Source organism: Hyperolius riggenbachi, chromosome 10, assembly GCF_040937935.1.
Source record: "Hyperolius riggenbachi isolate aHypRig1 chromosome 10, aHypRig1.pri, whole genome shotgun sequence".
Taxonomy (NCBI): domain Eukaryota; kingdom Metazoa; phylum Chordata; class Amphibia; order Anura; family Hyperoliidae; genus Hyperolius; species Hyperolius riggenbachi.
The window spans coordinates 282,914,516-282,938,606 of NC_090655.1; the positions used below are offsets into that span (position 1 = coordinate 282,914,516).

Below are 24,091 nucleotides of genomic sequence, written 5' to 3' on the forward strand. Positions count from 1 at the left end.
AGCCCGTTCCAATACTCCACAAGCTTACCCATAGCTGATGGCATGTGAGTGGAACCTTTTTAATAAAATGTCATTTTTTTACTGATATCTGCGCAATGATAGTGTTTGTTTGCATTGAGGTATAAGTTACTCTAAGAAGACAAAAAGGCAGATTGGATTGAGAGAGACCAGCCATAGGGTGTGGGGAGCCTTGAAAATACCCCAGAGGTGCAATAAGGCCACTGTAATACCTGGCCCACCAACATTGGTGAGTGTGGATCCTTGAGGGTGTTCCTGGTGGTGGTACTATTCCCACGAAAGTATACTTATGGTTTGAAGCGCTTACCTGGCATAGAGACTATACTGGGGGAGAAATTACATTACTGGGGTGGGCATTACATACTGGAGGACAATGGCAATGCTGGAGGATACAGGGAGACATGGCCATACTGGGAAAGAAATGGCATTACTGGAGTGGGGGGCATTACATACTGGAGGATGATGGCAATGCTGGGAGACATAGGGGGGACGTGTCTATACTGGGGGAGAAATGGCATTACTGAGGTGGGGGACATTACATACTGGAGGATAATGGCAATGCTGGGGGACAAAGGGGGGGGGGACATGGCTGTACTGGGGGAGAAATGTCATTACTGAGGTGGGGGACATTACATACTGGAGGATAATGGCAATGCTGGGGACACAGGGAGGACATGGCTATACTGGGGGAGAAATGGCATTACTGGGTGGGGGACATTACATACTGGAGGATAATGGCAATGCTGGGGACACAGGGAGGACGTGGCTATAATGGGGGAGAAATGGCATTACTGGGGTGGGGGACATTACATACTGGAGGATAATGGCAATGCTGGGGACACAGGGAGGACGTGGCTATACTGGGGAAGAAATGGCATTACTGGGGTGGGGGGACATTACATACTGGAGAATAATGGCTATGCTGGGGGACACAGGGGGGGCCTGGCTATACTGGGAAAGAAATGTCATTACTGGGGTGGGGGACATTACATACTGGAGGATAATGGCAATGCTGGGGACACAGGGGGACATGGCTATACTGGGGGAGAAATGGCATTACTGGGGTGGGGGACATTACATACTGGAGGATAATGTCAATGTTGGGGGACACAAGGAGGACATGGCTATACTGGGGAGGAATGGCATTACTGGGGTGGGGGACATTACATACTGGAGGATAATGGCAATGCTGGGGGACACAGGGGAACATGGTTATACTGGGAAAGAAATGGCATTACTGGGGTGGGGGACATTACATACTGGAGGATAATGGCAATGCTGGGGGACACAGGGGAACATGGTTATACTGGGAAAGAAATGGCATTACTGGGGTGGGGACATTACATACTGGAGGATAATGGCAATGCTGGGGGACACAGGGGAACATGGATATACTGGGGGAGAAATGGCATTACTGAGGTGGGGGACATTACATAATGGATGATAATGGCAATGTTGGAGGACACAGGGGGACATGGCTATACTGGGGGAGAAATGGCATTACTGGGGTGGGGGACATTACATACTGGAGGATAATGGCAATGCTGGGGGACACAGGGGAACATGGTTATACTGGGGGAGAAATGGCATTACTGGGGTGGGGGACATTACATACTGGAGGATAATGGCAATGCTGGGGGACACAGGGGAACATGGTTATACTGGGGGAGAAATGGCATTACTGGGGTGGGGGACATTACATAGTGGAGGATAATGGCAATGCTGGGGGACACAGGGGGACATGGCTATACTGGGGGAGAAATGGCATTACTGGGGTGGGGGACATTACATACTGGAGGATAATGGCAATGCTGGAGGACACAGTGGGGACATGGCTATACTTGGGGAAAAAATGGCATTACTGGGATAGGGGACATTATATACTGAGGGATAATAGCAATGCTGGGGGACACGGGGGATGTTGGGGGGGTCATAGCTATACTGGGGAAGAAATGGCATTACTGGGGTGGAGGACATTACATACTGGAGGATAATGGCAATGCTGGGGGACACAGGGGGCCGTAACTATTCTGGTAAATAAATGGCATTACTGGGGTGGAGGACATTACATACTGGAGAATAATGGCAATGCTGGGGGACACAGGGAGGACATGGCTATACTGGGGGAGAAATGGCATTACTGGGGGTTGAGGGACATTTTGGGGGGCAGGAGGGGTCGCAGCATGAGGGGAGAGCATTGGACATAGTTGGAGACGGGGGACAGCTCCCCCCCCCCCCCTCAGCGCTCCTCCTCCAGCATCTATCACAGTTGCAGCAGCGGCGGGCAGCAATACATACTTCCATTCACCGTGGTGGTCCGATCTCTGTTTAAGTGCCTCACGCTACTTCCTGTTTAAACGGGAAGTAGCATCAGACACTTAAAGAGCAGAACCTCCGGCAGTGGATGGAGGTATGTGTTCGTGCCCACCGCTGCTGCTAGTGATAGATGCTGGAGGGGGAGCGCTGAGAGCCCGAGGTAGGGGGGGGGGGGGGACTGCCCTCTCTCCCCATTGATGTCCAATGCTTTCCCCTCATTCTGAAACCCCTCCTGACCCCCAAAATGGCCATGAGTGGGCCCCTAAGGGGCCCCGGGGTCGGAGCAGTGCTTTTCAGCGCTGCTAGATTTGGGCGCAGCCGGCGCCTCCATAGACTGCAATAGGAATCATTCCTATTGCAGCGCTCAGTGAGTAACGTCGGCTCCGTCAGAAGACGGAGCCGAGGTTGCTTAAAAACATAATAATTCAGCCTCCAGCTATCGCTGGAAGCCGAATTATTTCATTCCCCCACTATCCATGGCGGCCTGGAGGGGGAATAGTAATTAAATCGGCCCGGATTTGTGCAAAAGCAGGATCAGCTATATACCGCTGTATCCTGCACCCAAGTCTACCGGCGCCGATTTCAAATGTGCTCCCCCGGGCTCCCCCGTGGCTGCATGGCTTGCAGCCCTTATTATTACGCCCTTGCCTGGGGCTTCCTCCAACACCTCCAGCCTGATCACTCCCACGGTGCCCTCTTCTTCCTCTCTGTTCGCTCACAATTGGCTCTGGAATATCCTCTGGTCCAGGGCCAACTGCGCATGTGCAGTCCGGCCAGGCGCGCTCCCCTGTCTCACTCTCGTCCCGGAGCGTACTGTGCAGGCAACATGAATGCAGAGGGAGCGTACTGTGCAGGAGACATGAATGCAGAGGGAGCGTACTGTGCAGGCGACATGAATGCAGAGGGAGCGTACTGTGCAGGCGACATGAATGCAGAGGGAGCGTACTGTGCAGGCGACATGAATGCAGAGGGAGCGTACTGTGCAGGCGACATGAATGCAGAGGGAGCGTACTGTGCAGGCGACATGAATGCAGAGGGAGCGTACTGTGCAGGCGACATGAATGCAGAGGGAGCGTACTGTGCAGGCGACATGAATGCAGAGGGAGCGTACTGTGCAGGCGACATGAATGCAGAGGGAGCGTACTGTGCAGGCGACATGAATGCAGAGGGAGCGTACTGTGCAGGCGACATGAATGCAGAGGGAGCGTACTGTGCAGGCGACATGAATGCAGAGGGAGCGTACTGTGCAGGCGACATGAATGCAGAGGGAGCGTACTGTGCAGGCGACATAAATGCAGAGGGAGCGTACTGTGCAGGCGACATGAATGCAGAGGGAGCGTACTGTGCAGGCGACATGAATGCAGAGGGAGCGTACTGTGCAGGCGACATGAATGCAGAGGGAGCGTACTGTGCAGGCGACATGAATGCAGAGGGAGCGTACTGTGCAGGAGACATGAATGCAGAGGGAGCGTACTGTGCAGGAGACATGAATGCAGAGGGAGCGTACTGTGCAGGCGACATGAATGCAGAGGGAGCGTACTGTGCAGGCGACATGAATGCAGAGGGTGCGTACTGTGCAGGCGACATGAATGCAGAGGGTGCGTACTGTGCAGGCGACATGAATGCAGAGGGAGCGTACTGTGCAGGCGACATGAATGCAGAGGGAGCGTACTGAGCAGGCGACATGAATGCAGAGGGAGCGTACTGTGCAGGCGACATGAATGCAGAGGGAGCGTACTGTGCAGGCGACATGAATGCAGAGGGAGCGTACTGTGCAGGCGACATGAATGCAGAGGGAGAGTACTGTGCAGGAGACATGAATGCAGAGGGAGCGTACTGTGCAGGAGACATGAATGCAGAGGGAGCGTACTGTGCAGGAGACATGAATGCAGAGGGAGCGTACTGTGCAGGAGACATGAATGCAGAGGGAGCGTACTGTGCAGGAGACATGAATGCAGAGGGAGCGTACTGTGCAGGAGACATGAATGCAGAGGGAGCGTACTGTGCAGGAGACATGAATGCAGAGGGAGCGTACTGTGCAGGAGACATGAATGCAGAGGGAGCGTACTGTGCAGGAGACATGAATGCAGAGGGAGCGTACTGTGCAGGAGACATGAATGCAGAGGGAGCGTACTGTGCAGGAGACATGAATGCAGAGGGAGCGTACTGTGCAGGAGACATGAATGCAGAGGGAGCGTACTGTGCAGGAGACATGAATGCAGAGGGAGCGTACTGTGCAGGCGACATGAATGCAGAGGGTGCGTACTGTGCAGGAGACATGAATGCAGAGGGAGCGTACTGTGCAGGCGACATGAATGCAGAGGGAGCGTACTGTGCAGGCGACATGAATGCAGAGGGAGCGTACTGTGCAGGCGACATGAATGCAGAGGGAGCGTACTGTGCAGGCGACATGAATGCAGAGGGAGCGTACTGTGCAGGAGACATGAATGCAGAGGGAGCGTACTGTGCAGGCGACATGAATGCAGAGGGAGCGTACTGTGCAGGCGACATGAATGCAGAGGGTGCGTACTGTGCAGGCGACATGAATGCAGAGGGTGCGTACTGTGCAGGCGACATGAATGCAGAGGGAGCGTACTGTGCAGGCGACATGAATGCAGAGGGAGCGTACTGTGCAGGAGACATGAATGCAGAGGGAGCGTACTGTGCAGGCGACATGAATGCAGAGGGAGCGTACTGTGCAGGCGACATGAATGCAGAGGGAGCGTACTGTGCAGGAGACATGAATGCAGAGGGAGCGTACTGTGCAGGAGACATGAATGCAGAGAGTGCGTACTGTGCAGGCGACATGAATGCAGAGGGAGCGTACTGTGCAGGAGACATGAATGCAGAGGGAGCGTACTGTGCAGGAGACATGAATGCAGAGGGAGCGTACTGTGCAGGCGACATGAATGCAGAGGGAGAGTACTGTGCAGTCGACATGAATGCAGAGGGAGCGTACTGTGCAGGCGACATGAATGCAGAGGGTGCGTACTGTGCAGGCGACATGAATGCAGAGGGAGCGTACTGTGCAGGCGACATGAATGCAGAGGGAGCGTACTGTGCAGGCGACATGAATGCAGAGGGAGCGTACTGTGCAGGCGACATGAATGCAGAGGGAGCGTACTGTGCAGGCGACATGAATGCAGAGGGAGCGTACTGTGCAGGCGACATGAATGCAGAGGGAGCGTACTGTGCAGGCGACATGAATGCAGAGGGAGCGTACTGTGCAGGCGACATGAATGCAGAGGGAGCGTACTGTGCAGGCGACATGAATGCAGAGGGAGCGTACTGTGCAGGAGACATGAATGCAGAGGGAGCGTACTGTGCAGGCGACATGAATGCAGAGGGTGCGTACTGTGCAGGCGACATGAATGCAGAGGGTGCGTACTGTGCAGGCGACATGAATGCAGAGGGAGCGTACTGTGCAGGCGACATGAATGCAGAGGGAGCGTACTGTGCAGGAGACATGAATGCAGAGGGTGCGTACTGTGCAGGCGACATGAATGCAGAGGGTGCGTACTGTGCAGGCGACATGAATGCAGAGGGAGCGTACTGTGCAGGCAACATGAATGCAGAGGGAGCGTACTGTGCAGGAGACATGAATGCAGAGGGAGCGTACTGTGCAGGCGACATGAATGCAGAGGGAGCGTACTGTGCAGGCGACATGAATGCAGAGGGAGCGTACCGTGCAGGAGACATGAATGCAGAGGGAGCGTACTGTGCAGGAGACATGAATGCAGAGGGAGCGTACTGTGCAGGCGACATGAATGCAGAGGGAGCGTACTGTGCAGGCGACATGAATGCAGAGGGAGCGTACTGTGCAGGCGACATGAATGCAGAGGGTGCGTACTGTGCAGGCGACATGAATGCAGAGGGTGCGTACTGTGCAGGCGACATGAATGCAGAGGGAGCGTACTGTGCAGGCGACATGAATGCAGAGGGAGCGTACTGTGCAGGAGACATGAATGCAGAGGGAGCGTACTGTGCAGGCGACATGAATGCAGAGGGAGCGTACTGTGCAGGCGACATGAATGCAGAGGGAGCGTACTGTGCAGGCGACATGAATGCAGAGGGAGCGTACTGTGCAGGAGACATGAATGCAGAGGGAGCGTACTGTGCAGGAGACATGAATGCAGAGAGTGCGTACTGTGCAGGCGACATGAATGCAGAGGGAGCGTACTGTGCAGGAGACATGAATGCAGAGGGAGCGTACTGTGCAGGAGACATGAATGCAGAGGGAGCGTACTGTGCAGGCGACATGAATGCAGAGGGAGAGTACTGTGCAGTCGACATGAATGCAGAGGGAGCGTACTGTGCAGGCGACATGAATGCAGAGGGTGCGTACTGTGCAGGCGACATGAATGCAGAGGGAGCGTACTGTGCAGGCGACATGAATGCAGAGGGAGCGTACTGTGCAGGCGACATGAATGCAGAGGGAGCGTACTGTGCAGGCGACATGAATGCAGAGGGAGCGTACTGTGCAGGCGACATGAATGCAGAGGGAGCGTACTGTGCAGGCGACATGAATGCAGAGGGAGCGTACTGTGCAGGCGACATGAATGCAGAGGGAGCGTACTGTGCAGGCGACATGAATGCAGAGGGAGCGTACTGTGCAGGCGACATGAATGCAGAGGGTGCGTACTGTGCAGGCGACATGAATGCAGAGGGTGCGTACTGTGCAGGCGACATGAATGCAGAGGGAGCGTACTGTGCAGGCGACATGAATGCAGAGGGAGCGTACTGTGCAGGAGACATGAATGCAGAGGGTGCGTACTGTGCAGGCGACATGAATGCAGAGGGTGCGTACTGTGCAGGCGACATGAATGCAGAGGGAGCGTACTGTGCAGGCAACATGAATGCAGAGGGAGCGTACTGTGCAGGAGACATGAATGCAGAGGGAGCGTACTGTGCAGGCAACATGAATGCAGAGGGAGCATACTGTGCAGGCAACATGAATGCAGAGGGAGCGTACTGTGCAGGCAACATGAATGCAGAGGGAGCGTACTGTGCAGGCAACATGAATGCAGAGGGAGCGTACTGTGCAGGCGACATGAATGCAGAGGGAGCGTACTGTGCAGGCGACATGAATGCAGAGGGTGCGTACTGTGCAGGCGACATGAATGCAGAGGGAGCGTACTGTGCAGGCGACATGAATGCAGAGGGAGCGTACTGTGCAGGCGACATGAATGCAGAGGGAGCGTACTGTGCAGGCAACATGAATGCAGAGGGAGAGTACTGTGCAGGCAACATGAATGCAGAGGGAGAGTACTGTGCAGGCAACATGAATGCAGAGGGAGCGTACTGTGCAGGTGACATGAATGCAGAGGGAGCGTACTGTGCAGGAGACATGAATGCAGAGGGTGCGTACTGTGCAGGAGACATGAATGCAGAGGGTGCGTACTGTGCAGGAGACATGAATGCAGAGGGAGAGTACTGTGCAGGCAACACGAATGCAGAGGGAGCGTACTGTGCAGGCGACACGAATGCAGAGGGAGCGTACTGTGCAGGCGACATGAATGCAGAGGGAGCGTACTGTGCAGGCGACATGAATGCAGAGGGAGCGTACTGTGCAGGCGACATGAATGCAGAGGGAGCGTACTGTGCAGGCAACATGAATGCAGAGGGAGCGTACTGTGCAGGCGACATGAATGCAGAGGGTGCGTACTGTGCAGGCGACATGAATGCAGAGGGAGCGTACTGTGCAGGAGACATGAATGCAGAGGGAGCGTACTGTGCAGGAGACATGAATGCAGAGGGAGCGTACTGTGCAGGCGACATGAATGCAGAGGGAGCGTACTGTGCAGGCGACATGAATGCAGAGGGAGCGTACTGTGCAGGCGACATGAATGCAGAGGGAGAGTACTGTGCAGGCGACATGAATGCAGAGGGAGAGTACTGTGCAGGAGACATGAATGCAGAGGGAGCGTACTGTGCAGGCGACATGAATGCAGAGGGAGCGTACTGTGCAGGCGACATGAATGCAGAGGGAGCGTACTGTGCAGGCGACATGAATGCAGAGGGAGAGTACTGTGCAGGCGACATGAATGCAGAGGGAGAGTACTGTGCAGGAGACATGAATGCAGAGGGAGCGTACTGTGCAGGCGACATGAATGCAGAGGGAGCGTACTGTGCAGGCGACATGAATGCAGAGGGAGCGTACTGTGCAGGCGACATGAATGCAGAGGGAGCGTACTGTGCAGGCGACATGAATGCAGAGGGTGCGTACTGTGCAGGCAACATGAATGCAGAGGGAGCGTACTGTGCAGGCGACATGAATGCAGAGAGTGCGTACTGTGCAGGCGACATGAATGCAGAGGGAGCGTACTGTGCAGGAGACATGAATGCAGAGGGAGCGTACTGTGCAGGCGACATGAATGCAGAGGGAGCGTACTGTGCAGGCGACATGAATGCAGAGGGAGCGTACTGTGCAGGCGACATGAATGCAGAGGGAGCGTACTGTGCAGGCGACATGAATGCAGAGGGTGTGTACTGTGCAGGCGACATGAATGCAGAGGGAGCGTACTGTGCAGGCGACATGAATGCAGAGGGAGCGTACTGTGCAGGCGACATGAATGCAGAGGGAGCGTACTGTGCAGGCGACATGAATGCAGAGGGAGAGTACTGTGCAGGCGACATGAATGCAGAGGGAGCGTGCGCCGGCCGGGCCGCACATGCACAGTTGGCCCCGGACAGGAGGACTTTCCAGGGCCAATTGTGGGTGAACGGAGAGGAAGAAGAGGACACCGTGGGAGTGATTAGGCCGGAGAAAGCCCCAGGTATGTATATTTTATAGGGACTCGTTCATCTCTGGTTCCCTTTAAAATACACATGAAGTGAGGGGTATACGGCGGCTACAATATTTATTTCCTGTTAAATATTGCCAGTTGCCTGGCTGTCCTGCTGATCTCTTTGGCTGCAGTGGTGTCTGAATCACACACGTGAAACAAGCAAGCAGCAAATCTAATCACACTTCAGTCAGAGCACCTGATCTGCTGCATGCTTGTTCATGGGCTATGGATAAAATGTATGATAGGCAGGGGATCAGCAGGATAGCCAGGTAATCTGCATTGTATAAGAGGAAATACATATGTCAGCCTCCATGTTGCTGTCACTTCAGGTGTGCTATAATGCCCATCAGGAGTAGAAGGTGCTGGGGTGCGGGTGATAAATGAATCAGGCTTACCTGTAACAATGGAATCTCATAATTGAGCACCTCTGCATCTGCCATGTGTACAGCACACACGCTCTCAGGGACTTCTGGGTAATGGCAGCCAGTGGGCGATGGCATCATGACATCATACATGCACGTGTGAGGCTGGGGTCGCCATTTTGTAGACTGGCAGGATGTATCCATACATCGTACTATCTGCCCTTACTATGTAAAAGTCATGTAGTGTGGGCAATGAGCTGATGTAAAGGAGTTTTATACCTCTGTACACAGGAAAATAGTCAGAACACAATTATGTGGTGAACATAAGGCTGCAAAATACATTCGCACAAACATAATTACAGATCGTTATCTGCTGCCATCTAGTGGTGAGTTGCCAGAATTGCATGCAAAGGAAAAACAGTCAGTGAGGCCAAACTTGATACAAAACACATTTACCTGTCCGCAGCACAGGAATATGGGGGAGACAAAAACCCCTATAGACGTCCGCTGCAGGCAGAAGTAGAAGTAGACCCCCCTAAAAAAAGCAAACCGAGGAGAAAACCAAAGGACTGCCAACCACCAGCGGCCCCAGATCCCTCACTAGTGGCCAAACCACAAGGTTCTTCTAGAAAACACACACTGAGGTTGATTCATTAAAGAGACACTGAAGCGAAAAAAAAAGATGATATTATGATTTGTATGTGTAGTACAGCTAAGAAATAAAACATTAAGATCAGATACATCAGTCTAATTGTTTCCAGTACAGGAAGAGTTGAGAAACTCCAGTTGTTATCTCTATGCAAAAAAGCCATTAAGCTCTACGACTTTCAAAGTTGTGGAGAGGGCTGTTTTCTGACTTTTATTATCTCAACTGTTATTGAACTATTTACTTTTTCTCTGCCAGAGGAGAGGTCATTAGTTCACAGACTGCTCTGAAAGAATCATTTTGAATGCTGAGTGTTGTGTAATCTGCACGTTATAGAATGATGCAATGTTAGAAATAACACTATATACCTGAAAAAAAAATATGGGAATATTTTCTTTGCTGCTAATCTTCTAGTAATTAATCATAGTACACAACCAATTCATTATATCATATATATTTTTTTCACTTCAGTGTCTCTTTAACTGGTGTTGCTACAGCAGCGTGAGTTAAATGGCAGCATTGTGACTTAAATACAGCCCTCACATGAAGGCCCGGATTTACCTCACTGGAGCCTATAGGCACAGATATCCTGGCACAATAGACTTCCCCCTCCATGATCCTACAAACCCCCAGCAAACTGCACCACAGCGGAGCAGTGCTTTTCAGTGCTGCTAGATTTGGGCGCAGCCAGCGCCGCCATAGACTGTAATGGGAATCAGTCTATAGTGGCGCTCAGTGAGTAACGTTGCTTAAAAAACAGAATAATTCGGCTTCCAGCAATCACTGGAAGCCGAATTATTTCATTCCCCCACTATCCATGGCGGCCTGGAGGGGGAATAGTAATTAAAACGGCCTGGACTTGTGCAGAAGCAGGATCAGCCATATACCGGCTGTATCCTGCACCCAAGTCTACCGGCGCCGATTTCACATGTACTCCACCACAGGTGTGCTGGCTGACCCAGCTGTCACTTCTCCCTTACTTCCCTTGCCTGTCATAGGTTGCTACAGGTGCTCCTTAGTAGAAGGTAATCGGAAGTACCCTCAGTATTAAGTAACTAGAGGTTCCCCAAAGTATTAGGTAGCCAGATGAAGCTCAGTATTAACTAGCTAGAGGTGCCCCTGACTGAAGGGAGATCTCATCAGTGGAATGCCAAGAGCACTCTTATGCATAAGGAATGAGGAAAGAAGGCGCTCAGGGAGGGGAGTAAGCCGCCTTTTTATCATCAGGCGCCTGTAGGCACGTGCCTACTCTGCCTTATGGTAAATCCGGCTCTGCTCGCACGCTACGCTAACGTAGTAGCAGCCACGCCAGTGAAGTATCGCGGTCACGATACTTCACACCTTGTGCTACGTGAAAGAGAGCGAGGCACCTTGTAGGAGCGCGTGTAGAAGGAGCACCCGTAACTTAGCAACACACGCCACGCAGCACTACCGTGCATAGCATGCGAGTGCTGCATATAAATCGCCATGCTGCCCTGTATCTCACCCTGCTGTAACAGCGCCACTTAATGAATCAACCCCAAAGTGTGCAGCTGGTCACAGAGAGGCTCACCCACACAAACTGAGCAATCAGGAAAAAGGGGGATACACAGGGAAAAAGAGGGGGGACCCCACAGGCTGGTGGTAGAGGGAGATATTGTATGTTGCCGCACCCCTAATCCCCGGTCCCTTATCCCCGGCCAAATGGAGATCCTTGATAAAGGTTTGTCCTTTTGTACCAAGAACTGATTAAGTTGCTTTGAATGGGTGAAAGAGATTTCTCTCTCTGCATGTAAAACCTTCACCATAGAGAGAAGAGCTATGCAGTCAGAGACACAGGCACTCGCAGACCTTGCGTCTCTAATGATGGGAGGCGGAGTGGGCAGTTGGCAACTGACACAATTCTCCTATTTACAAACCTTTGTGAATATGGTGACACAGGATGTAAGACCTTCACCATAGAGAGAAGAGCTATGCAGTCAGAGACACAGGCACTCGCAGACCTTGCGTCTCTAATGATGGGAGGCGGAGTGGGCAGTTGGCAACTGACACAATTCTCCTATTTACAAACCTTTGTGAATATGGTGACACAGGATGTAAAACCTCTTGGAAAAAAGACACATAGAGGGGGATATAAGAGACACGAGAACCTCACAATTTGTGAAAGGATGGTCCTGGGAGAACTAACACAGAAAGGCCCATTTGCAATTTACTTTTTCTCCTGAGAGATAATTCTTCAACTTCTTTTTACAATAACGTTTGAGTGCTTTGCAATTAATCAGTATCAAAAAAGTAGATAAAAAAGTACTGTCACAATTATTGTATTTTCTCACTTGCTGGTGGTGTAAAATGCATTTTACTGACAAGGTATGAAAATATCACCCAGGAGAAAACTTGGGAGTAAAAGTGAATTGCATGGGAGACCATTGTGGTAACACCTGCCGATAAAGGTGGAAATGTGGTCACTATGGATAGAGAGGGATATAGGAAGATGTCTCTGAACCTTCTGGACAACGGGGCTCAGTATGAGGTCAGTACACAGAGCCCACTGTGAGAACTAACGTGCGGGCAGCTGGCAGTGGGCGGGACTTACCTCTTGCTCGTTCCGGCGCCGGATCTGGGTGCCGCTGCTCTGGTCTGGACAATGGGGCATAGTATGAGGTCAGTACACAGAGCCCACTGTGAGAACTAACGTGCGGGCAGCTGGCAGTGGGCGGGACTTACCTCTTGCTCGTTCCGGCGCCGGATCTGCGTGCCGCTGCTCTGGTCTGGACAATGGGGCATAGTATGAGGTCAGTACACAGAGCCCACTGTGAGAACTAACGTGCGGGCAGCTGGCAGTGGGCGGGACTTACCTCTTGCTCGTTCCGGCGCCGGATCTGGGTGCCGCTGCTCTGGTCTGGACAATGGGGCATAGTATGAGGTCAGTACACAAAGCCCACTGTGAGAACTAACGTGCGGGCAGCTGGCAGTGGGCGGGACTTACCTCTTGCTCGTTCCGGCGCCGGATCTGGGTGCCGCTGCTCTGGTCTGGACAATGGGGCATAGTATGAGGTCCTTACACAGAGCCCACTGTGAGAACTAACGTGCGGGTGGCTGGCAGCGGGCGGGACTTACCTCTTACTCGTTCCGGCGCCGGATCTGCGTGCCGCTGCTCTGGTCTGGACAATGGGGCACAGTATGAGGTCAGTACACAGAGCCCACTGTGAGAACTAATGTGCGGGTGGCTGGTAGTGGGCGGGACTTACCTCTTGCTCGTTCCGGCACCGGATCTGCGTGCCGCTGCTCTGGTCTGGACAATGGGGCACAGTATGAGGTCCTTACACAGAGCCCACTGTGAGAACTAACGTGCGGGTGGCTGGTAGTGGGCGGGACTTACCTCTTGCTCGTTCCGGCGCCGGATCTGCGTGCCGCTGCTCTGGTCTGGACAATGGGGCACAGTATGAGGTCAGTACACAGAGCCCACTGTGAGAACTAACGTGCAGGTGGCCGGTAGTGGGCGGGACTTACCTCTTGCTCGTTCCGGCGCCGGATCTGCGTGCCGCTGCTCTGGTCTGGACAATGGGGCATAGTATGAGGTCCTTACACAGAGCCCACTGTGAGAACTAACGTGCAGGTGGCCGGTAGTGGGCGGGACTTACCTCTTGCTCGTTCCGGCGCCGGATCTGCGTGCCGCTGCTCTGGTCTGGACAATGGGGCATAGTATGAGGTCCTTACACAGAGCCCACTGTGAGAACTAACGTGCGGGTGGCTGGTAGTGGGCGGGACTTACCTCTTGCTCGTTCCGGCGCCGGATCTGCGTGCCGCTGCTCTGGCCTGGACAATGGGGCACAGTATGAGGTCAGTACACAGAGCCCACTGTGAGAACTAACGTGCGGGTGGCTGGTAGTGGGCGGGACTTACCTCTTGCTCGTTCCGGCACCGGATCTGCGTGCCGCTGCTCTGGTCTGGACAATGGGGCATAGTATGAGGTCAGTACACAGAGCCCACTGTGAGAACTAACGTGCAGGTGGCTGGTAGTGGGCGGGACTTACCTCTTGCTCGTTCCGGCGCCGGATCTGCGTGCCGCTGCTCTGGTCTGGACAATGGGGCACAGTATGAGGTCCTTACACAGAGCCCACTGTGAGATGCCACAATGCCTCGGATCGCATTATAACAGAAAGCTGTGGGAGAGGCGCAATTTATAAAACGGATTCCCCCCCTCCCCCCCTAAAACAATCTGTTGAGGCTTCAGTAGCAGATACTTTCTATGCACTACCTAAAGTGCATAAAGGGACAGACACCTCCCCTGGGGAGACCAGTTGTGTCTGGTAATGGGTGTCTGACAGAGCAGCTACGTAAGTACATAGATGGGGTTATTTGCTCCTCCTTGTGGAATCTCTTCCATCATACATTCATGACACTAATGATCAAAAAGAGGACCTGGACAGATGAGCCGCACCACCATGAACAAGTATAACCATCTTTATCTAAACGCTCTGGAGCCTCCTGAGGAAGTGGTGCTTTGAAGCCACACGTGGAGCATCCAGTGAGCCTCCCACCTCCCTCACTCCAACACTGCTGGGACCTTCAGCACCGGTATATGTCCTGAGGGAACGGACATCGTCACACCACTACCTCCCTGACTTGAGGGTACCTTGGAGCCTGGAGATCGAGACAACATACAGCATACTTGGCTGGAGGGTCACCACCGAGGTACTGTTTGCTGAGAGACTCCTGCCTGATTGAAGCCACACTTGCCGGTACAGGACATATTCAGCCAATATATGTCTGCATACTAACAGCGTGCCACGCTTGCTGCTTGCTAACATTGTTTGTTTGGCGTGCTCTCATTGCATAAGGAGACTCATGTGCTTTATGCCATATGCCAGTGTGTTGCATCCAGCTGAACGGAAGTTTATATGACTGTTGCTGGCACTAATGCTCTTGTGATGCCAACTTGTCACACTTTGCTATTTGAGCCACTTTCTCATCTGTTATATGCTGTTTGTTTGAGCTGGAATCTCTTTAATCAGGAATCACTGGAGAAGTGGAGTGAATTTAACATTCGAACAATGCAATATGATACACCTGTGATCTTTATTTAAACATCCGTTTGAGCAATATGTGAGGAGGAATCTCCATTTGAATTCATATCCTCAACTAAGGTGTGATCCACCATCTTGTGCACTGAGGTGCACCTCAGTGCACGCATTCAAAGGGCTCTGCTGACTGGTATGTGTGGCTGGCATGTATGAAGGGAGCTCCCATCCGGTAGTTAGAGGGTAGTTAGGTATTGAGATCTGGGCAATTTTTAAATATTTTTTATACTTGGATACTAATAAAGTTTATACAATTTTTGACAATAATATCTTGTTGTATGTGCATTTTTTGGTATGTATCATCCACCTTGCTGTCCCTTCCTATCAATTTTTGTGCTATATGTATGTATATACACCCTATTTATCTCGCAGTCCTGATCCCTATATGCAATCTCTGATCATCACTGCTTGATTGTTCTTGTCCCTTTAGCATATGGTTTACACGGGCACTGCTTGCACTTTCATTATTATAGGATACCTACCCATGTCTGCACTATACTTTCAATACTAGACCCGTGTCTGTGATTGCTTCATTTTTGGGATCATTCATTGAACCCTAATTTGAATACCTATGCAGGTTACAGGGCTTATTTGTATATTTTGGTGGTAACTGTTGATACTTTTTGTCCCACATACTGTACATGTATTGTGGCGAGTTGCTGCCTGCAGCTACATTGTTTTTAGATGTTTTTATGGTTACAGAGCGATTAAGTAAAGATGGTTATACTTGTTCATGGTGGTGCGGCTCACCTGTCCAGGACCTCTTTCCTCTTGTTGATCACTGTGTCACTTTATTAGTCCTGGGGGCCTGCACACCGGAAATATGCAGGATTGCGGATTAAATAGTTCATATGCTCTACATTCATGACCCTAATGATGTTTTAGGATGAGTTCAGGGCCTACAGGTGACTGGCTCTACACTCCTGGCTAGCCTGGAGGTCGAGGCCCTATACAGTAACATACGTCATGACCTCGGCATCCAGGCAGTGGGATACTTCCTACAAACAAGGGGAGCACCTCTCTGGTCATTCTGACTGTATCCTGAAGGGTCTGGAGTTCACATTGACCCACAACTACGTTATGTTTGATGATAAGGTCTGCCGCCAGCCCAGGGGGAGCACCATCTTACTCAGATCTCTTCCTGGGCTGGTGGGAGGATAAAATCATCTGCAGTGAGGATTTAACATTCTCTACATCTCACATATTATATTGGGGACGATATATAGATGATGTACTCATCCTGTGGGAGGGTCCTGAAGGTCTTTTTGAGGATTTTGTCACACGCCTTGTCAAGGGGCCTGAACGGAGAAACAGGGTTTGACCACAGTTTGCAGCATACAGACACTGGAACCAGGAATTAAGGTGCAAAAATAATGATTTATTAAGAACCAAATCATGCAAATAACATACAACCATATGCAAACAATATATACAGTGAATCTCCCGCAAACCAAACAAAACAGTGTGCACACATAAACCAAAACCCTGACTATCTATCTAACTACAAACGGCATGCAGGAGATATATATGTACAAGCAAATATATATACAATAACGCGGTATCAAAGGGAGCAGGCAAAGACAGGTCAAAACAGAATAACAGAGTCAGCAACGGGTAATCAGATACAAGCAAGGTACAAAAGAATAGACAGAAGCAGAGTCAGGACTAGCAGAGGTTCAGCAGCAGGTAATCAGATCACAGAGCAGGTACAGGAAACCAGGTATCAAACAACAGAGGTGACCAGAGACTCAGACCTGTAGAAAGGAAGTTCTGGCAATGACTTGCAGGAAGAGGCAGATTTATATAGTCCATGTAATAGGAAGCATCTGGTGGTAATTGCTCAGAGACACATTAGAGGCCTCTGCAGGCCATACAAAGAACTGCAAGTCCTTAAATGTGATGATAAACCACCTGCTGGTGGATAGTGGAAGTCCAGGGCAGTCCAACTCAATACCACCACCAGCAGGCAGGAGATGATACAATATGAATCGTAACAGTACCCCCCCCTGAAGAAGCGGCCTCAGGATGCTCCACAGTGTCTTTAGAAAATGTCCACCAGGGTCCCACAAGAGGGCAGACAACCCAAACATTGGCCAGGTGGGTCGCAGAGGCCAAGCTTGGGAGCGCAGGGAGGGAAAACACTTTGAAAACTTGGTCTTTGGATGTTGTAACATAAGCTGTAAACGTCCAAGCAGGATGGCAAGTTGGATAAAAGACTGTACAACATCAGGCAGGACCCAGAAAGCAGCAACAAATACAGGAGGCAGTAAAAGGCAAACCTGGGTGGGCAGGGAGGGAAATAATGCCAACCAAATCCAGACCAGCATCTTTTGGACAGAGAGCAATTTAGAAAACAGGATCTCAGGAAACTGGAGGATATCAGACAAGGTATCAGGCTGGACCGGAGACTGGCAGGCATAAGGCTTGGCAGGAGACTGGACAGGACCATTAGGCTGAGCAGGAGACTGACAGGTATCATCAGGCTTGACAGGAAACTGGACAGGATCTTCAGACTGAGCAGGCGACTGGACAGGATCATCAGGCTGAGCAGAAGGCTGGACAGGATCGTCAGGCTGAGCAGAAGGCTGGACAGGATCGTCAGGCTGAGCAGAAGGCTGGACAGGATCGTCAGGCTGAGCAGAAGGCTGGACAGGATCAGGCTGAACGGGAAACTGGCAGGCACCAACAGGCTTGGCAGGAGATTGGCAGGCATCATCAGGCTGAGCAGGAAACTGGACAGGAACAGGCTTAACAGCAGACTGGACAGGATCATCAGTCTTGGCAGGAAAATGAGCAAGATCAGGCTGAACAGGAGACTGGCAGGCACCAACAGGCTTGGCAGGAAACTGGCATGCATCATCAGGCTGAGGAGGAGACTGGACAGGATCAGAGTGGACAACAGGTTGGCAGGTCTCAGACAGAGCAGGAAACTGGCAGACATCAGGCGCTGCAGCAGGCTTGGTACCAACAGGGCAGACAGCAGTCTTGGAAGCATCAGGAGCGTTGATAACAGGAGTCTCTAGTGGCTGGGCATCAGCAGACATCTGTGGAGGCTGGGCATCAGCAGACATCTGTGGAGGCTGGGCAGCAGCAGACATCTGTGGAGGCTGGGCAGCAGCAGAAATCTGTGGAGGCTGGGCAGCAGCAGAAATCTGTGGAGGCTGGGCAGCAGCAGAAATCTGTGGAGGCTGGGTAGCAGCAGAAATCTGTGGAGGCTGGGCAGCAGCAGAAATCTGTGGAGGCTGGGCAGCAGCAGAAATCTGTGGAGGCTGGGCAGCAGCAGAAATCTGTGGAGGCTGGGCAGCAGCAGAAATCTGTGGAGGCTGGGCAGCAGCAGACATCTGTGGAAGCTGGGCAGCAGCAGACAACTGTGGAAGCTGGGCAGCAGCAGACATCTGTGGAGGCTGGGCAGCAGCAGAAATCTGTGGAAGCTGGGCAGCAGCAGAAATCTGTGGAAGCTGGGCAGCAGCAGACATCTGTGGAGGCTGGGCAGCAGCAGAAATCTGTGGAGGCTGGGCAGCAGCAGACATCTGTGGAGGCTGGGCAGCAGCAGACATCTGTGGAGACTGGGCAGCAGCAAAAGTCTGTGGAGACTGGGCAGCAGCAAAAGTCTGTGGAGACTGGGCAGCAGCAAAAGTCTGTGGAGACTGGGCAGCAGCAAAAGTCTGTGGAGACTGGGCAGCAGCAAAAGTCTGTGGAGACAGGGCAGCAGATTGCATAACATCAGGTGAAACAGAAGGCAGGAAAACTTCAGGCAGGTTAACAGGTTGGGAAACTTCAGACAGGGCAACAGGCTCAGTAGTTTCAGGCAGGGCACCATCCTGCATAACTTCATGGATCTGGACCTTTGGCTTAGTACTTGGCTGGGCCGTTGGCTGAGCGCATGGCTGAACCGTTGGCTGAGCGCTTGACTGGACCTTTGGCTGAGACCCTGATACAGTTTGTGCGAGTTGGCACTGAGCCTGTGCGGACTGGGCCTGTGCGAGCTGGAACTGAAACTGAGTGGGCAGGATACTAGATTGAAATTCTGTAGGCTGTATGCCGTTTTCTGTAGACTGGATGCAAACTTTTGCAAATTGGATCAAAGTCTCTGCAGGCTGGAAGTGAGGTTCTGCAGACTGAGGCAAAGTCCCTGCAAGCTGGAGGCAATATTCTGCAGACTGGGAACAAGGTTCTGCAGACTGGATGCAAAGCTCTGCAGACTGCGAGCAGGATTCTGCAGGTTGATTTGAAGTCTCTGCAGACTGGAGGCAAGGCTCTGCAGATGAAGACAGAGTCCCTGCAGGCTTGAAGCAATATTCTGCAGACTGGGAACAGGGATCTGCAGACTGGATGCAAAGTTCTGCAGACTGTGAACAGGATTCTGCAAGCTGTTTTGAAGTCTCTGTAGGTTGGAAATGAGGTTTTGCAGACTGAGCACAAGGCTCTGGAGACGGAGGCAAAGTCTGCAAGAGTTGTGAGAGGAAGGCAAGAGTCTGTATAACAAGTGTCACAGGAACATTAACTGGAGGCTGCACCAAACAGGAGTTGGATGGAGGCTGCACAGGAGGCGAGATGACTGGAGGCTGCACAGGAGGCGAGATGACTGGAGGCTGCACAGGAGGCGAGATGACTGGAGGCTGCACAGGAGGCGAGATGACTGGAGGCTGCACAGGAGGCGAGATGACTGGAGGCTGCACAGGAGGCGAGATGGCTGGAGGCTGCACAGGAGGCGAGATGGCTGGAGGCTGCACAGGAGGCGAGATGGCTGGAGGCTGCACAGGAGGCGAGATGGCTGGAGGCTGCACAGGAGGCGAGATGGCTGGAGGCTGCACAGGAGGCGAGATGGCTGGAGGCTGCACAGGAGGCGAGATGACTGGAGGCTGCACGGAAGACAAGATGACTGGAGGCTGCACGGGAGGTGAGATGACTGGAGTAATGGAAGCTGTAGGAAAGTATTTGCGTCTGGTTTTGGTGACCACTCTGGAAACTGGAACAGCAGGTTCTCTTGGTATAACTGGACACTGCCAGGACCAAGGTGTGGATCTGATAGCGGTTTGTAATGTTGCTGATTTTACAGGTTTTTTAACTATTGCAGGTTCTGAGTTCTGGACACAAGAAGAGACACATGGAGAATGAGCAGAAGGAGGAGAGTGGAAACAGGAAGAAAGGATTTCACGCCAGGCAGTAATCAACATAGAAGCAAATTCACGCTTACAGAGCTTATGCAGCATCAATGACTCAGTTGCACGAACACAGGCAGACACATACAATTCCCCCTTCTCAAAGTAAGATTCATAAAACCCTTGTTTGTCTCTCTTTAAATAACCATATAAGTGATCAATCTGATCAGAGTTGAAAATGAAATCAAATTGTTTTTTAATGGGTGATTGGCATTTAAGCTGTTTAGTGGCTGTGGGCTGAGGATTCTGAATGTGACAGACATTCGGAGGGTTAACTAAAGAATGTATTACTTGCAGGACTTCTAAATAGGCAGCAATTAAGGCAGAAGCGGATTCATACTTGCAAAGCCTATGCACAATCAATGTCTCAGTTGCACATATACAGGCAGACACAAAACCTTCACTTTTGTCACAGTAATACTTAATAAATCCTTCTCTATCCTTTCTCAGAAAATCAAACAAATCATCAATCAGTTCAGAGTCAAAAATAAAATTAAATTCTTCTTTGCTGGGAGACTGACTTTGCAGCTGTTTAACTGCAGTGGACTGGGAGTGAGTGGCATTCAGAGGGTTAACAGGAGGTGTGCATAATGACAAGATTTCTGAATATGCATTGATCAAAGCATGGGCTGACTCAGGCTTACATTTTCTGTCAGACAACAGATTCTCGACTGCACATTTACACCCCCTTACAAACTCAAAGCTTTGTCTTTTATAGAATTCAAAAAAGGCATTTTTGTCTCTCTTTAAATAATTGGAATACATGTTCACTTGTTCTGAGGTAAAATCAACCTGAACTGGATTCACAACAGGTGAGGTAAGGGTTGTGGAACCTGCAGAAATAATCTTCTGCCAAGCATTTAACAGAAGGGAGGCTTTCCCATACTTGCATATTCCCTGAGTGATCAGGGACTGGAGGGAATCTATGCAAGCCTGCACGCTCTGTTTACCTTTGTTTGAGTAATGATCAAGAAAATATTCCCTGTCATCCTCAAACAAGTTAATCAGAGCTTCTATGGCATAATTGTCAAACGGTGGATCATAATCACTGACTACACCTTGGTCAGAATCAGGTTGCATGCAAATATTTGTCATTTTGGGGTATGCAAGATCATTCCAGATCCTGGCTAAATTTTCAATATCTTCTGTACGAATTATTCCTAATTTGACATAACTATATGTCTGGCTAATCAACTGCTGCAATTCAGCTTTAGAGAAATCAGCAAAATCTGCACGGCACTCAGCTTCATCCTCATCAGCAAGCAATGCATAATAATCAATTTGTTGTAGATCCATTTTTGGACAGAACAGCCAGGTATCAGTGTGCAGTATAGCTGCAGTGGTCAGTGTATATACGGCCAGAACTTACTGTTACGGAACAATAAACAGGTATTGCAATGGATGACCACAGTTTGCAGAAACACTGATACTGAGACAGGAATGTGCAAAAATAATGATTTATTAAGAACCAAATCATGCAAATAACATACAACCATATGCAAACAATATATACAGTGAATCTCCCGCAAACCAAACAAAACAGTGTGCACACATAAACCAAAACCCTGACTATCTATCTAACTACAAACGGCATGCAGGAGATATATATGTACAAGCAAATATATATACAATAACGCGGTATCAAAGGGAGCAGGCAAAGACAGGTCAAAACAGAATAACAGAGTCAGCAACGGGTAATCAGATACAAGCAAGGTACAAAAGAATAGACAGAAGCAGAGTCAGGACTAGCAGAGGTTCAGCAGCAGGTAATCAGATCACAGAGCAGGTACAGGAAACCAGGTATCAAACAACAGAGGTGACCAGAGACTCAGACCTGTAGAAAGGAAGTTCTGGCAATGACTTGCAGGAAGAGGCAGATTTATATAGTCCATGTAATAGGAAGCATCTGGTGGTAATTGCTCAGAGACACATTAGAGGCCTCTGCAGGCCATACAAAGAACTGCAAGTCCTTAAATGTGATGATAAACCACCTGCTGGTGGATAGTGGAAGTCCAGGGCAGTCCAACTCAATACCACCACCAGCAGGCAGGAGATGATACAATATGAATCGTAACACGCCTGAATACAAATGGCATCAGAATGTTCTTCACCGCTGACATCCAAAATCGATCTATAAACCCTTTAGCTCTCACTATAACCATTGATGATAACGTGAACCTCAGAACACAGATTTTCCACAAACCCACTGAGAAAAATTCATATTTACATTGGGAGAGTGAGCATCCACACCCTTTCAATGTGTAGGAGCTTAGTATTCTGTACAGGCAGATAGGCATCCAGTATAACAAGTTAGGACTCTTTACTGAAGGAAAATATGCAGAGATATATCATATAGAAGCATCAGGAAAAGCAAAAAATCTGAAGGATATGCTGGTACATAGCGACTTTCCACCATTCCGACCGCATGGAGCTGCACTTACCAGGTAACACCCCCCATCCCCCACCAACGGGAATGTTCAGTTGTGGCAACTGTACCGCATGAGACTTTGTGAAAAAAGCCAGGATCCTCCACCGACAGTAAAAATATAGGAACATTTAGGATCCGCAACCACTGAAGTCTAGTGGTAACACACCGGTTCCCTTGCATGGGCTCAGGCACTTCAGATGCAACACAGTGCGTTAAAGGGAACCTAAGCTAAAAGGGATACGGATGTTTCCTTTAAAACAATACCAGTTGCCTGACTCTCCTGCTGATGTCTTTAGCTGCAGTAGTGGCTGAATCACACCTGAAACAAGCATGCAGCTAATCCAGTCTGACTTCAGTCAGAGCACCTATCTGCATACTTGTTCAGGGGCTGTGGCTAAAAGTATTAGAGCCCATTCCCACTAGGAGCGGTGCGATGCAGCTACATAGCCGTATCACACCGCAGGTGTCCTGAAATACATGCACGCCAGTGGAACAGTTTCCACTACGCGCATGGTGTGCGGAGAGTTCCGATATTCTGCAGCATGCTGCAGATTTTTGCACGGCCGCATCCGATCTCCTCCATTAACTTCCGCACCGGGAGATGCGGAAGTGATGCGGCCGGCGGTGGAAGTGATGCGATGTTGCTAGGTAGCCGCATCGCATCGCTTTAGCAGTGGAAACTGCCCCTTAGAGATGCAGGAGAGTCGGGCAACTGGTATTTTTATAAAATGAAAAATCCATATCCTTCTCAGTTTAGGTTCCCTTTAAGTGTGCTAGGCCCCATTGCCTTTCCCTTGCGCCACTCTGGAAAAACAGTGTAATGCAATGCAGGTTTTCAATGCCAGTCTAAGAGGGGCCTTAGGGAAACACCTATACACAAACAATCCAATCTGGACTCAACTCGTTCTCTTGAAAACTTCTCGTGAAACAGCATAAAAAGAAAACAATATTTTGGGCTACATGCCCTTTACCAAGTGCTTAAAGGGGAACTGAAGAAAGAGGTATATGGAGGCTGTCATGTTTATTTCCTTTTAGACAATACTAGTTGCCTGGCAGCCCTGCTGATCCTCTGCCTCTAATACTATTAGCCATAGCCCCTGAACAAGCATGCAGCAGATCAGGTGTTTCAGTGGTTCAGACTTATAAGTCTGATCTGACAAGACTAGCTGCATGCTTGTTTCTGGTTTTAATCAGATACTACTGCAGAGAAATAGACCAGCAGGGCTGCCAGGCAACTGGTATTGATTAAAAGGAAATAAACATGACAGCCTCCATATACCTCTCTCTTCAGTTCCCCTTTAAGCATCTGGT

At 50.6% G+C, this 24,091-nt stretch overlaps 2 protein-coding genes across 2 annotated transcripts in view; one reads left to right on the forward strand and one right to left on the reverse strand.

The window, feature by feature from the left end:
• LOC137537252 (uncharacterized) overlaps nt 1–24,091 on the forward strand; it is a 1,269,057-nt gene that overhangs the window by 1,191,493 nt on the left and 53,473 nt on the right. The window lies entirely within an intron of this gene.
• The window catches only part of LOC137535883 (uncharacterized), a 242,496-nt gene that overhangs the window by 200,941 nt on the left and 17,464 nt on the right, over nt 1–24,091 (reverse strand). Inside the window, 11 exon segments of the mRNA XM_068257761.1 lie at nt 13,096–13,139; nt 13,227–13,270; nt 13,358–13,401; nt 13,489–13,532; nt 13,620–13,663; nt 13,751–13,794; nt 13,882–13,925; nt 14,013–14,056; nt 14,144–14,187; nt 17,470–17,763; nt 17,878–18,297. Of these exon segments, the coding sequence (XP_068113862.1) occupies nt 13,096–13,139; nt 13,227–13,270; nt 13,358–13,401; nt 13,489–13,532; nt 13,620–13,663; nt 13,751–13,794; nt 13,882–13,925; nt 14,013–14,056; nt 14,144–14,187; nt 17,470–17,763; nt 17,878–18,297 (1,110 nt within the window).